The sequence below is a fragment of the Pimephales promelas genome, chromosome 12, assembly GCF_988280905.1.
Source record: "Pimephales promelas chromosome 12, fPimPro1.hap1.1, whole genome shotgun sequence".
In the NCBI taxonomy this organism is placed as follows: Eukaryota; Metazoa; Chordata; class Actinopteri; order Cypriniformes; family Leuciscidae; genus Pimephales; species Pimephales promelas.
The window spans coordinates 14,947,091-14,960,767 of record NC_142780.1 but is presented as its reverse complement, the minus strand read 5'-3'; the positions used below and the strand labels follow the sequence as shown (position 1 = coordinate 14,960,767).

Below are 13,677 nucleotides of genomic sequence, written 5' to 3'. Positions count from 1 at the left end.
AATGATGATTATTAGCTTAAGAGTCGACATCCTCATTTACACAATTTCCTGTTGTATCCTGTTCCAAGAGAAGAGAGAATTTTACTAAAAAATAGTAAACGAGCAAAAGAGAGATAGACAGTGTGTGAGAGAGATTTGCAAGAAAGTATGTGTGTTTCTGTTGACTTCCACAGGCTGATGGAAATTAAAGGGTGTTTGATTGTTGAGTGCAGAACCAATCTAATTAACCTTGCTGCATTCCTCTGTCCCACATTGTGACCTGTGCCGCGGCTCATGATGAAAAAAGTGAGAGAACGAGAGAGAGAGTATATGCTTTTCAAAATGCCATCAAAATATAGACATCTGCTGAAAAAGAAAAACTAATCTCAGCCAAGATAGTATAGCACATGCCTTGCACATATATAAGACTCACTACCATAAACCATAAACAATTTGTGGATAAACATATACAATATATAATAAAGCAATAAGCTCCGCGTCGTGCATAACAACTCCCCTAGCTGTTCTAAATTTACTGTAAAACACAGCTTTAAGGGGCTTATTGCTTTTATAAAAACAAGTATTTTATTTATAAAATAAACACCAGCAGCAAAAAATATAATGTTATAACACATGTATTCCTCCGCCAAGCAATGTAGTTCCAAAGAGGTTGCCAAGCAACACATGCAACAACAAACAATCACAAACGGCAGTTGCGCAGTAATACCAATGTAATGCGTTGCGCAGTAATATTAATGTAATGCTGTCGCAGGTGTATGTTTGTTAAGTAGCCTAATTTAGCGGCTTCGAACATGGCTCAACCAATCAGAATCAATGTGTATTTACTGAATGCCGACAGTAGCCCTATATGTGAGAACATTTTATAGAGCTTGTTATTCTATTACTTATAAATTCTAATTATATACCGGGGTTAGCCCAGGACGAAGGAGAAGCCCGGAAGTACATTACCTGCATTCTCATGCGCTGTCAAAATAAGACATCCGGCGCTGTCAGAATTAAAGTATGCTTCCGACACTTATTATTGACAATTTACAAAATAACAAGTTTCAGCTAACATATCAGCCTTGGTAATATATCAGTCTGTAGGTTTGTGAATAATCAACGCATTCTCATCCCAAGGCGTCATATATGACACTTTTGCCAAAGCGTAGACATCCAATGCACATGGCACCCTTTAGCGTCAAATGAGACGCTTCGGTTATGGTAGGTTTAGGTATGGGGTAGGGTTAGGGTTAGACCACTAGGAGGTAGAGGTAGACCGATTAATCTGCCGATTTTTGGCATTTTTTTTAACATAATCGGCATCGGCCAATATCCAAGTATATCAAGCCGATTATTAGGCAGGCGCATCTGTGGGCAGCCTAGTGTTGTCGTGGAACATGTGTTTGACGCACGCTGCCGCTAAAGTCATTTTCCAGCCGAGTGAGCAGCAGACCAAAATATGAACGCCTTCATGAACTATCGTTCATTGAACGTGTTCAGGCACAACACTGACCGTTAGTTAGTAGCTGGATTAAACATGGTTAAAATGCTGGCCAAACAGTGTAAAGTGTGACTGTATTTCACTGTAGACTAAAAGGTCCAATAACGGGATGCTGTTGTCATTTTCCCATCTGGTGGTTGTTTTTGTCGTTCAACAGCAATTTACTTGTGAAATACGTTATTGTTAGAAGTTAAATTTAATAAAATATAAATAAATCATATAAAAAAAATTAAATCATTTAAAGTTTTTTTTCTCTTTTTTTGTGATATTTAGGTTATGTCCATTTGTCTTTGTCCGTCAACAAACAAAACAATCCAAAAATACATGTTTCAGGACATTTTTTGAGAGGATGAATGTTTTTGTTGAGAAAGTTTGTCTATGTTAAGTAATTATCATTTCTTTTACATTTTATCTTTCAAATAGAGGTTAAAAACCAAGCAAATAACGGCCAAATATCAGCCAAAATAAATCGGCAGCATTAATCGGCCATCGGCCGACCCGGATTTCAAAAGATCGGCATCGGCGTGAAAAAAACCATATCGGTCGACCTCTACTAGGAGGCGGCTTCTGCCCCATATATATCAGCGTCTCATTTGACGCTAAAGGGTGCCATGTGCGCTGGATGTCTACGCTGTCGTATATGACGCCTTGAGATGAAAATGGGCTCGAATAATCAAATAAACAAGCACACAAATATTTTTTTAATTTTTTAGTAAGCTTAAAAGTTAAAACATTATTTTTATGTGAGGACCCATAGTTGTATTTAAACGTAATGTGACAGTTTTGTGAATTTGTGACGTAATATATATGTGTGTGTGTGTGTGTGTGACTTACACACCACACCCTGTAACCTGCACTATTATTTGACACTAGGCACAGGTGCTGCAACATGAGTATGCATATGGTGTTGTCGTGACACACGACTTCAAACAAACCCAGACACAAAGCAAGTGGACATTTGCATTTTGTTCTCCATTCGCACTGACTGAGAGGAAGACAGAGCAGCACGGACGAGATGAGACAGGGAAGGAAGGACGGTTACAACAGAGCAGCGATCACTGACGTCTGTTTCTGCTATAAATGAAGCACAGACTCATAGAGTCAGTGTGTGTTCAGTGTAGCTCCCAAACTTTATTTCATAACTCTGTAATCATAATTCAAAGAAGCTGAGTGAGTAGGAGATGATCTGTGGATGACATCTATAGTATGTCCAGTGATTCACGCGGGCATCTTTCCTCAGCACAACCCTCAGATTGTGCTGACCAAGCCTGTGTGCTTTCAGATTACTCTGCTATTTGATATCCTGTGGTGAGTGAGTGCTGTTCAGTACCTGTACAGATGAAAGCCACACATCGTGTTGAGGTTGCCTTTCACATACATCTGATCGACCCTTTCTTTCTCTCTTCATCTGTCCACAGGCTCAAAGCTTTGGGAGAACAAGCAAATGGAGACCCACAACTGCTGAGCTATCGGTTCTCCCTCCCTCTTTTCCTCTCTTCCAGTTCCTCCTCTTCCTCTTCTACTGAGAACAGGAGATGAGTTCAGAGGAGAAAAGTTCCACCATGTCCCAGAAGATCTCCTCTCCATCTCACAGCAATAGCAGTTCCTCCTCCAAACATGACAGCAGACAGGTGAGTTTGTGCATGATTTGATTAGAAGGTTAATGAGTTACGTTTATGTAACATTTGTCTTACATTAAGTATCACTTTGGTATGTATGTAACTCATCCTGCACTTTTGGATGGAAAAGAAACCTCAAATCATTTGGCACGGTGAGCAAAGGTGTTCTATTACTTTTCTAAGCTATCAGAGAAGGATTTTTACCTGATGGATTTTAAAACGCCAATAAAAAAGAACGCCAATCAACTGAACTGAGGATGAAAAAGACAGACTGTGTGTGTGTATAATACAAATGAAGACTCTCACTGTTGATTTAATCTAGATTTAATATCGGTCCTGCTGATTCTGCAAATAGGTAGTTGGCATGAAATACTTTTTGGAAATTGATATCCTGTGGTGTGATATGAAATACATCATCTAAAATTCTTTCATAGTAAAAAACATTATAAAATGAAAAAAACACCTGCAATTGGTTGGTGCGTGGGAAAAAACGACCAAACAAATCAGTCGAAAATATGCCAAGAGTAGATCCCGCACACTATCAAAACTTGCATATCACAAACTTTTTATTCAACAGCATTTCGGTCTCATGACCTTCATCAGGTATACACAATTTACAACCTCATCACATTTGAAGACAAAAAACATGACCACTAAACGGGCTACAACTGTAACCACTTTAACAAATTGTGTTTACACATCAACGTGTTTACATACAATTACAATAGTCATTGAAAATACAAGGCAATAAAAATAAAAACAGTACAATAAAATTTATAACATCCCATTAAACAATGCTTCATCATTCATTTCTCTGGGGGATAAAGTCTGGAGAGTGAAAATCCCAAAAAGTTCACGTCTCTGCAAGAGCAACTCAAGATCGCCACCTATAGGTGGCATATTCACTCTTTCAATCCCACAAAATCGAAATGAGGAAACGTCATGATTAAAGGTTAAAAAATGAGCCGCAACTGGATAATTTGCGTCTTTTCTTCTGATCGAGCTTTTATGTTCACTAATTCTTTGTTTCAGTTGACGTGATGTTTTACCCACATATCCTAAACCCCAAGGACAACGAATCAAGTACATAACATGAGTAGAAACACAAGTGATCACAGATTTAATTTTATATTTTTTACCAGTTCTTGGATGACAGAAAACATGTGTTTTAAAAGTATTGTTACATTGAGCGCAATTCCCACAACGATAATTCCCATTTTTTATAGGACTAAGTAAACTATGAGATGCACGAGGGCTAACACTTTGAAAGCGAGCATGTACCAAACAGTCCTTCAAATTTCTAGCGCGTTTATGCACAATCAAAGGAGGATATCGATAAATGTCACTCAACTCTGGATCCGAAGACAAAAAAATGGCAATGTTTTTTAAAAATAGATTTTATCATGTGAGACTTAGTTGAATGTGTCGTAATACAAGTGAAAGAATGTTTTCTTGCTTTTTCTTTCTTGCTAGTCTTTTTTTCAACAATTCCGTCTTTTTTAAAGATGTATTAAAGAGCCCCTATCATGGATTTTTGAAAATGACTGTTCATGTAGTTTGGAATATAGCTCTAAGGGAATGAAAACATCCTGCAAAGATTTATATCTGAAAGTGCACCGTATATAAAGTTATTGTCTTTCAAAAGTGAGAGTGGTCCCACTTTATATTAAGTGGCTTTAAGTACATTGTACTTACATCAAAAAATAAGTACAATGTACTTATTTTGTTCAGGTTGTATTGTAAAACACTTTTGTTGCTATTGAGGTGTGATACGGGTAAGGTTAGGGTCAGGTGTGGTTGTATGGGTCGGTTTAAGGGTGGGTTAAGGTGTAAGGGAAAGGTCAACTGTGTAATTACAAATGTAATTACATTTATTAATTACACCTGTAATTACATCCAGGTATTTTCAAAATATAAGTACAATGTAAAAGCATGTATGTACACAATAAGTCCATTGTATCAAATTATTAATTTCAATGTAAGTACATAGTACTTAAAGCCACTTAATATAAAGTGGGACCGTGAGGGTCGACTCTGAGTCTATGAAATGAATTGTTTTTGAAACGAGTCATTAGCTGTTACATCGTGACGTAGAGAGGTCATTGGCCGCAACCCAGTTACTGCGCGCGGACGGAAGTGTAAACTTAAAGTCTACACATTCAAATACTTCATCATAGCATCATGTCGAAAAGACAGTCGAAAAGTTCTACAATGCAAAGATAGTTCAGCCACTTTGTTTTCATTTACCATTGACGAGCATGTGAAGAATCGAGCATGTGACGAGCATGTGAAGAACATATTTGCAACGATACCACAACAGTATAGCCCGATTGTGTTCTCTTCATTTTAATGACGAATCGTTCAAAAACATAAATGAATTCAAATGTGGATTCGCAAGTCGTTGTTCCTGAAGGAGGGCTCAGTAACTTACTTACCCGGTGTATATGGATCAGCTTCCTCCTATGAATCACAACCTGTAAGTATTATTAATAATTGTTGCTTTTATGGGTTTTGAACGGTTTTGTAGCGTCGGGGCGCGAGGAGGGAAGGCGCGATAAGTATGTGTGTGCGCGCGTGTGTGCGTGTAAATTGCGCTCAGCGAAGCTTCTAGGTCTCCAATGTAAATTTTTTTTAAATATGTGAAATGTTTGTCGCTGTTATTGGAGTTGTCATAAAGAATAGAGCGTCTTGTAGTACTGCAGTGCTTTATCAATATGTTTATGCGTTATGCTAACAAACAATAACTGACTGGGTCTGTCATCTGACCAATCACCGCCGATTAGCGTCACGCAAAGGAGTGGTTTGGAAAAATGAGTCGTTGTACAAATTATTTGCGAGTCAATGAGCAATTCAGTTGAAAATAAATGCATATTATAAGACAAATAACGTGTTTTTTATCCTTGCATGCATGTTAAACTGTTTTTGGGAACTCCTAAAACAAAAATAGGAACACTAAAAGTGATGGTTGTCGTGACTGAAATATACTTACTCTTACACATTTATATGAAAGTATTTATATAATATTTTAAATTTAAACCTAAAACGTCAAGAAATAAGAATGCCATGCAAACATGATGAACGAACTACAGAAACATCAGAAACAACATCTGCAAAAACGGAGCAAATCCAAGAGGGTCCTCGGGCCCTAAATATGAGACTCTATTGTAGATCAGCTGTGGTTTGCCTGATTTATAAATGCCTGATGTTCTGTTTATACTGCTTAGGATGACATGGCATCACTTACATTTTTCTTGATTTAAAAGATATTGAACAAAACCGTACATATATTTTTCATTGCTCAAAATGATTTATTTTTTGTAATTTTCTGAAAGCAAAGGAAAACTTGACGGGCATGACAGATTAAAGCAGAGAAACCAGTGTACCGGACAAAATGTTTTTGGACTTTGTCCAAAATTTCTCAGCTATTCCTTTCCGCTTTATCTTCATCTGTCTCAGTGCCCGCATTAATCCCTCTTCTCTCAGTTAAATGACTGTGTGGGAAATATGAATATCACTGATATATGAAATGAGCCTTGAGTGCCAGATGAATAAAAACTCAGCAGCTCTTTGCTTTCTTTTTTTCCCTATTTCTTTCCAAAACACAAAAAAAAATCCCAAAACACTTCCTGAGGCTTTTATGCGAAGGAATTAGTGGCAAACTAATCATCTTCTGTGGAAATGAAGGATAAATACAGCAGGGTTCAAAAGTTCTCAATCACTCTTTGCTCATGCAGGTTTATTTATATTGTGTATAGACTTAATATACTCTGTGTGCATATGTACACCTGCATGTGTGTGCGTTCATTCTGAGCTCCGGAGGGCGGATGGATGTCCTTCTCCTCAGATGAACACGCTGACCTGATTATGAGGCTGTAATCTCTAATCTCATCATTTGGTAGCATTATAAAGCTCATTACTCCTTCAAAGCAAAGATATGTTTAACTGTTCTGGTGGCAGACTTTACTCTCAATACCAACATCATGGTATTGTAAGTTTGAACTTCAGCAAAGAGGGTTGAAATCCCAGTAGGTGATCTGGTGCCCACTTTATCAGAGAATTTCTTGCAGATAATATAATATTTATTAAATAAAAGGTCACTTAAAGGGATACTCCACTTTTTTGGAAATAGGCTCATTTTACAACTCCCCCAGAGTTTTACTGTTTTCGAATCCATTCAGATGATTTTTTGATAATTAGAAGAATATCAGTAACCAGACAGTTTCTGGTCTCATTGACTTCCATAGTAGGAAAAATATATACTATGGAAGTCAATGAGACCAGAAACTGTCTGGTTACTGATATTCTTCTAAATATCAGAAAATCGGCTGAATGGATTCGAAAACGGTAAAACTCAACAGTTTAACTCTGGGTGAGTTGTAAAATGAGCCTATTTCCCAAAAAAGTGGAGTATCCCTTTAAGTACTTAAAGTACCCCTATTATGCTATTTTAAAGGTTTCTAATTCTAAAGGTCTTCAATAGGTTTACATCAGTGATGCGCGGGTTGATCCGAAATGAGCGGGTGCCTGCGGTCACCCGCGGTTACCCGCAGTTACGGGTCATCCAAAAATGTTTTTAATGATATTCGGGTCGCGGTCGGTCGGGTCGTTTGAAAAAAGATGCCAATTAAACATTTGTATTAGTACTAGACACAATTTTTGATGAAATATACAGCCCTACACATTATTGGCTAAATAACTGGCACGAAGATAACACACAAGCTCAGTCTAAACAGTTCTCGGTTCTATACTAGTGATTCGAGAACCGCTGTCCCTGTGCGTTCGGTAGTACACAGTATCAGCTGCTCGTGCTCATCACTTCTCTCAACAGTGGCACCAACATGTCTCGGTTCAGTGAACTGTTGGAGTTACTGGAGTAAAATAGAATTCAGGATATTGATTTATTTCGATTCGGAGGCGACTGTCAGGCATGTCTGAAAGTAAGTAACTAACTTGTGGATCAGCACTGACGCAAGACGCAAACTGTTTCGAACGATTCAGTTCGATTTAGTGTTTGACCGGTTCACTAAAAAGAACCGGTTCAAAAGAATGATTCGTTCACGAACCGGCCATGTCTATGATCACTGCAGTCTGCAGAGATGGAGGCGGCAAGAGAAAAGGTGAAGACTGGGGAGTGTAAGCTCCGCAAATACACAAATAGAAAGAGTAAAAGTGTGGAAGACATTTGCTGAAATAATGAAATATGTTGACCAAAGTGCTGGCTTTGCCTTTGTTATGTGTAGGCCTACGTCTTCTTGCGATGCTGTGTTGTTACACGTCTATGGCCCAATAACGCTCCGATGAGCATTTACTACTTTTAAAAAATGCGGTCAGGAAGCGGGTCGGGTACAATATTTTTTTACTTTTTTTTTGCGGTTCCGAGTTGCGGGCGGGTAGTTGAAAACGTCGGTCGGTTGCGGTTTGTTTATACATTGACCCGCGCATCACTGGTTTACATGCATTAAAGGTAAAAAAAAAAAAAAACACTTTCATTTTCCCATAATATACAACGCACATAACCACATTTTTCAATGATTCTCAAATGTCTCGACAGATGACTCCGTCTCTCTAAATCCCTCCTTTTCACTAGCCTACTCTACTCTGATCGGTCCCAGTTTGTTGTGATTGGTTGGCCTCCATAACTGAACTTCAGCTCCTGAGGCTTCCTCTGCTCTCAGCGATTGTACACACCGTAAAGACAGTAACGATGATGTTGATTTTACCATATTAATCCAATTGTGAGTCCAAAGATGAAGCATTGGAAGAACTAGTTATTTAACCCCAACCTCCATCGCAAGGGCGTCTTGAGCAGGACGTTTCTCAGTGATGCACTACCCAGTATTACATACATTATTAAATGTTGCAACTGTAATTCCTCACCATCAGCATAAACAAGAGTATGTCCATCAAAAAAACGATGTGTATATCAAATTTTTTGCAATACACATGGGAATTGAATCATTAAATTTATCATTAACTACAGACAATCTGCATTGTTGGACACAGTTTTAGGCAATAGTGGCCCACAGCTGATTAGCAAAGATGGCAATAACTTGAGTTAACCGGTTAGCCGGAGACCTAGACAATATTAAACACAAAACGTCATATTTTGAACACCTTGTACAAAATGTATACATTAATAATTAATCATACTTATAGGTTGTGATTCTGAGGAGCAAGTTGGTCCAAATACAGTAAAGTGGGTACTGTCCGTGTTTTGTAAATCCCATTTATACCTCTCTGAGATTTAAGATTCGACAAAAGGTTAAACGGCTGTTTTTTTATCGCTGTGTTTTTTTTAACCACTGACTCTTCACATCCTTATCCTTTGGAAGTGTTTACAAAGAGAATTTGCTTTTGCAGAGCAGAAAACAGTGACTTCTTGACATGTACATAACACAAACCAGCTACAGGGCCCTATTTTATGGATCTAAGCGCATGGTCTAAAGCGCACCACCACGCAAGTGCACTGAGGGTGTGTCCGAATCCACGCGAAAAAATACTGCGCCATTGATTTTAGACCAGGTTTTTGTTGCTCAATGGTGTAGACTATTTCAGTTGCCTCAAAATAGTAATGCGCCATATGCATGCCCAAAGGCGAACAGATAGGTACAAATGCATTTGCAATTTAAACAATGTAGTGCATGACGTGAAAATGATAACTGCGTCAGGCTGTGTTATTGTGTTACTTATGCATGAATTCCTGACGACTCCTTTAAGTGGTTCAGAGTCTTTTGGTAGACAAAAACATATTTATTGTGCACTTTCGACTTTGCAAAACGTTTACATTTACTGACAGCTATTTTACACACTGCATGAAAGATAATTTTCGAAAAAGCATAATAGGGGCGCTTTAAAGAGAGTACACGTTCATGACTTAGAGAATGAGTATGCGCATGGGCATATCACTGAAGTGCATTTTGTATTGTTAAATTAGTTTAATTTTCAAGTACATTCATGACGTTCTAATAATCTTTTGTAATGCTTTACACTCATTTTGAAATGTTGACTAACATCCTACTAAACACATGTAGAGTAATTGATTATAATTTTGTAGTGTGATTCGATATAAACTGTAGTGTGTTTCTATATTACTTTACTATTTAAATTATATATTCTGCATAGACAACCATTTCAAAGGTATAAATAACTAATTATGAAATTACATATAAAAATATACTCAAGTCCTACTTAACTGGGTCAAAAAGCACTCTAAAGTATATATTAATTATGTATTTAAAATATAATTTCTGTAATGATTACTCTTTTTAAAAGTATGCTAAAGTGTTCTTGTTCACAAGGGCTGGTTGATCAGCTCTGTTGTTCCACTGTCATAACTCCCTTGAAGGTTGGGTTTGCTCTTTGATTTGAAATGTTGTGTAAGAGCATTTGGTTTCATTAGTCTCACTCTGTGGTTCTTAATGCATGTTTGGGTTTTGTCCTTCCTTGGCTATATAGATGTCTCTTTGAAAGTTGTCCTTGATGTAGTGAATTGCTGAGAGTGTGTTTGGGCAGTGCAGCACTTGCCTTGAGGAAGAGACAGAGTTTGCAGAAGAGGGAGAATGGAGACCCACATTTTTGCCCCGTCTGCCAGGGCTCTACATAATAGAGAGAATATCTCTCCTCTCTAAATTCCCACCTGATTGATAACAGGTGTTTATGCACATACATTTGTTATTACCATCATTCTAATGTTGATTTATCCAGATAATTGTGATGTGATTTTAATATATTACACTCTACAGGTCAAATGTTTTGGATCTGTAAGATTTTTTAAATGAACCTCTTCACTGTGGTTTAAATGTAATTTATTCCTGTGATGGCAAAGCTTATTTATTTGGAAACTGGGATTCAGCATTCCTAGACAGTTCAAAAGAGCAGCATTTATTTGAAATTATTTGACATCTCTTGAAACAATATCACTTTTGATCAATTGAATGCATCTTTGCCAAATTTTAGTATTGATTTTTTTTTTTTTAAATCCTACTTTATACTTTTGAATGGTAGTGTCATGGTTTGTGTTGGTTCTGTATTTTATCCTAAATTCAAGATTTTCTGGATTAAGACATTTTCTGCTTTTTATTCACAAATATTTTCAATTTATCAAATCAAGAAATGATAGTCCTTGTATGCAGGAGCTCTAAACATAAATAAGATAAATACTGGAATGATTTGGGTTTTTTTTTTTCTGTGTTCCTAAAGTGGAGAAGAATCATAAGTTGGCAGCAACTCCATCTTTCTAGGCCCGCTGCCTTCATGTCCTAATTACACATTTTCAATCAGTTTATTTTGCATTTTTCATACAAAAAAGGGCAGTGTGATATGGCCAAATCCCATAGGCTATACCTGTGTTTTTTTTTCCACTAAAAATAAATAGTTATTGACAAATAATATTGAAAAATAATTGAAAATGGTTTATATATTCATTTATTTATATAATAATAACCATGTGGAGATGCTTATTTCTGCAACATTTTAATTTACAGTGTCCTTGTTACATATTACATGTAGTAACTGAAGTAATAACTATAAATTATGCATAATTACATGCAAATAACCATAAGCCAAACCCTAATTTTACCATAACTCTACAGTTGCCACACTTATTCAGTCATTATTCGGTCAGTTTCATTTTCATGGTCTTTTAGTTCATCATCATTGTATACTTAAGTTTCTGTGTTTCCTCAGTTCATTGCCGGCTATTGTTTGTGTGCTATGTTGGATGTTCTCAGTTTATTTTTTTATTAAATACCTTTGGATTAGAACTTTTGATTGGTCTTTGGGCTCTTTTAACTTTGACAATAGTAAGTACATGTAGTTACATGTAGTTAACTAATTACTTAGTAAACGTATAGTTACACTGAAACAAAGACACCTTTAAAGCTACATTGTGTGATTTTTACCCCCATCTAGTGGTGAAAAGGTACATGACCATCCAGTGAATATTAGTTTCTGTTCCTCTCAATTCCGAATTCGTTTTAACTCCTACGGTGGCCAATGTAGTCCAAGATTAACATGGCTTCCAGTTCGACCTCGTCCATGAGTGTTAACTTAAACGTGAAAGGCGAAGCTTGAATTAACGGGTATGTCCCTCTTTGGCTAATGTACTTTCAAGATGGAGGGGCAACATGGCGACCGACATTAGAACCCCTTACCCGTATGTATTTTCAATGGCATATTATACACTCACGAGAATACTTTATTACTTGAACGAAGTAAATATACATTAATGAGCACATTTTGAAAGAACTAAATGTTTTTAGCTAAGAATAAACTAAAAGAGTTACACAGTGTAGCTTTAAATAAAGTGTAACCCCTATTTCATAACAATATCAAGTAGCTTCTGTAATGCAAGTGGCTGTAATGAAGTGCTAGACGAAGAAGATAATTTTGCAGTCACACTTTACTTGAAGGGGTTTTCATAAGACTGACATGACACCTTAATAACCATGACATATGTTATGAATTTGAAGTAGGGTTTATGACAACTGTCATTGAGTGTCATTCAATTCTTATTGAGTGTCATTGGGGGGGCAATTCTTCTCTGGCCAACGAACAAACACAGTGTGTGATTATGATGCATTGTGGTCATGCCTAGGTGCAGGTCCGCCATCTGATTTAGATACAACAACGATGCAACAATTACATCATGTGTGTTCCCGGTTCCAGTTGACCTAATGCATTCAGCCTAACAATCCTCTGATGAATGTGAATTCTAGAAATTTAATAGTGTGTTATGTGTATGCCAGGTTAAAGAGAAGTGTTTTAGTCTATATTTAAACTGACAGAGTGTGTCTGCTCCAAACTGTTTCAGAGGGTGATAAATGGGAGGGATTATCAACTGGCCAGAATTTTGAGATTGCAATAGACGTGAAGGATTATTATATCTTAAGAGCTAACTCAAGTACTTGGGAGCTAAACCATTTAGTACTTTGTAAGTAATTAGCAAGATTTTAAAATGTATGCAATGTTTAATAGGTAGCCAATGCAGTGTTGACAGAATATGGTCATAATGGTCTAGCTGCTGCAGTTTGAACCAGCTGGAGTTTGTTTATTAAGCATGCAAGGCAGCCACCCAGTAGAGCATTACACTAATCTATCCTTGAGGTCATGAACTTTTCTGTATTTGTCACTGAGAGCATATATGTCGTAATTTAGATATTTTAAAGATGATAGAAATTTGGCTTTCAAATCAAAAATTGGTATCAAAGAGCACAACCAGGTTCCTAACTGACGATAAAGACGAAGTTGACAGAGCCATCAAGTGTTAGACAGTATACTAGGTTATTACGTGCGGAGGTTTTTGGTCCAATAATTCAAATGTAGTTTTTTTTCTCAGAATTAAGTTGTAGGAAATTACTAGTCATCCAATGTTTATATCAACTATGCATTCTGTTGATTTTGTGAATTGGTATATTTCATCAGATCGCGAAGAAATGGTCCTAGTACTGAGCCTTGTGGTACTCTATATATACTGAACTCATTATCAATATGACGCCTCTTCATTTACTGCTACAAATTGATACCAATCAGATAAGTATGAGCCATGCCAATGCAATTCCACTAATGCCAATGTAA

At 37.0% G+C, this 13,677-nt stretch overlaps 1 protein-coding gene across 3 annotated transcripts in view; it reads left to right on the top strand.

Moving 5' to 3' along the window:
- Positions 1 to 13,677, top strand: part of osbpl3b (oxysterol binding protein-like 3b) — an 82,313-nt gene that overhangs the window by 32,236 nt on the left and 36,400 nt on the right. For 2 of the 3 annotated variants that reach the window (XM_039694376.2, XM_039694378.2), the window contains exon 2: positions 2,902 to 3,114. In XM_039694376.2, coding sequence (XP_039550310.2) covers positions 3,019 to 3,114 — 96 coding nt within the window. In that variant the 5' untranslated portion in view covers positions 2,902 to 3,018. Of the gene's footprint in view, positions 1 to 2,700; positions 2,792 to 2,901; positions 3,115 to 13,677 lie in introns of those variants that run through there. The other variant, XM_039694377.2, reaches the window with a different exon arrangement.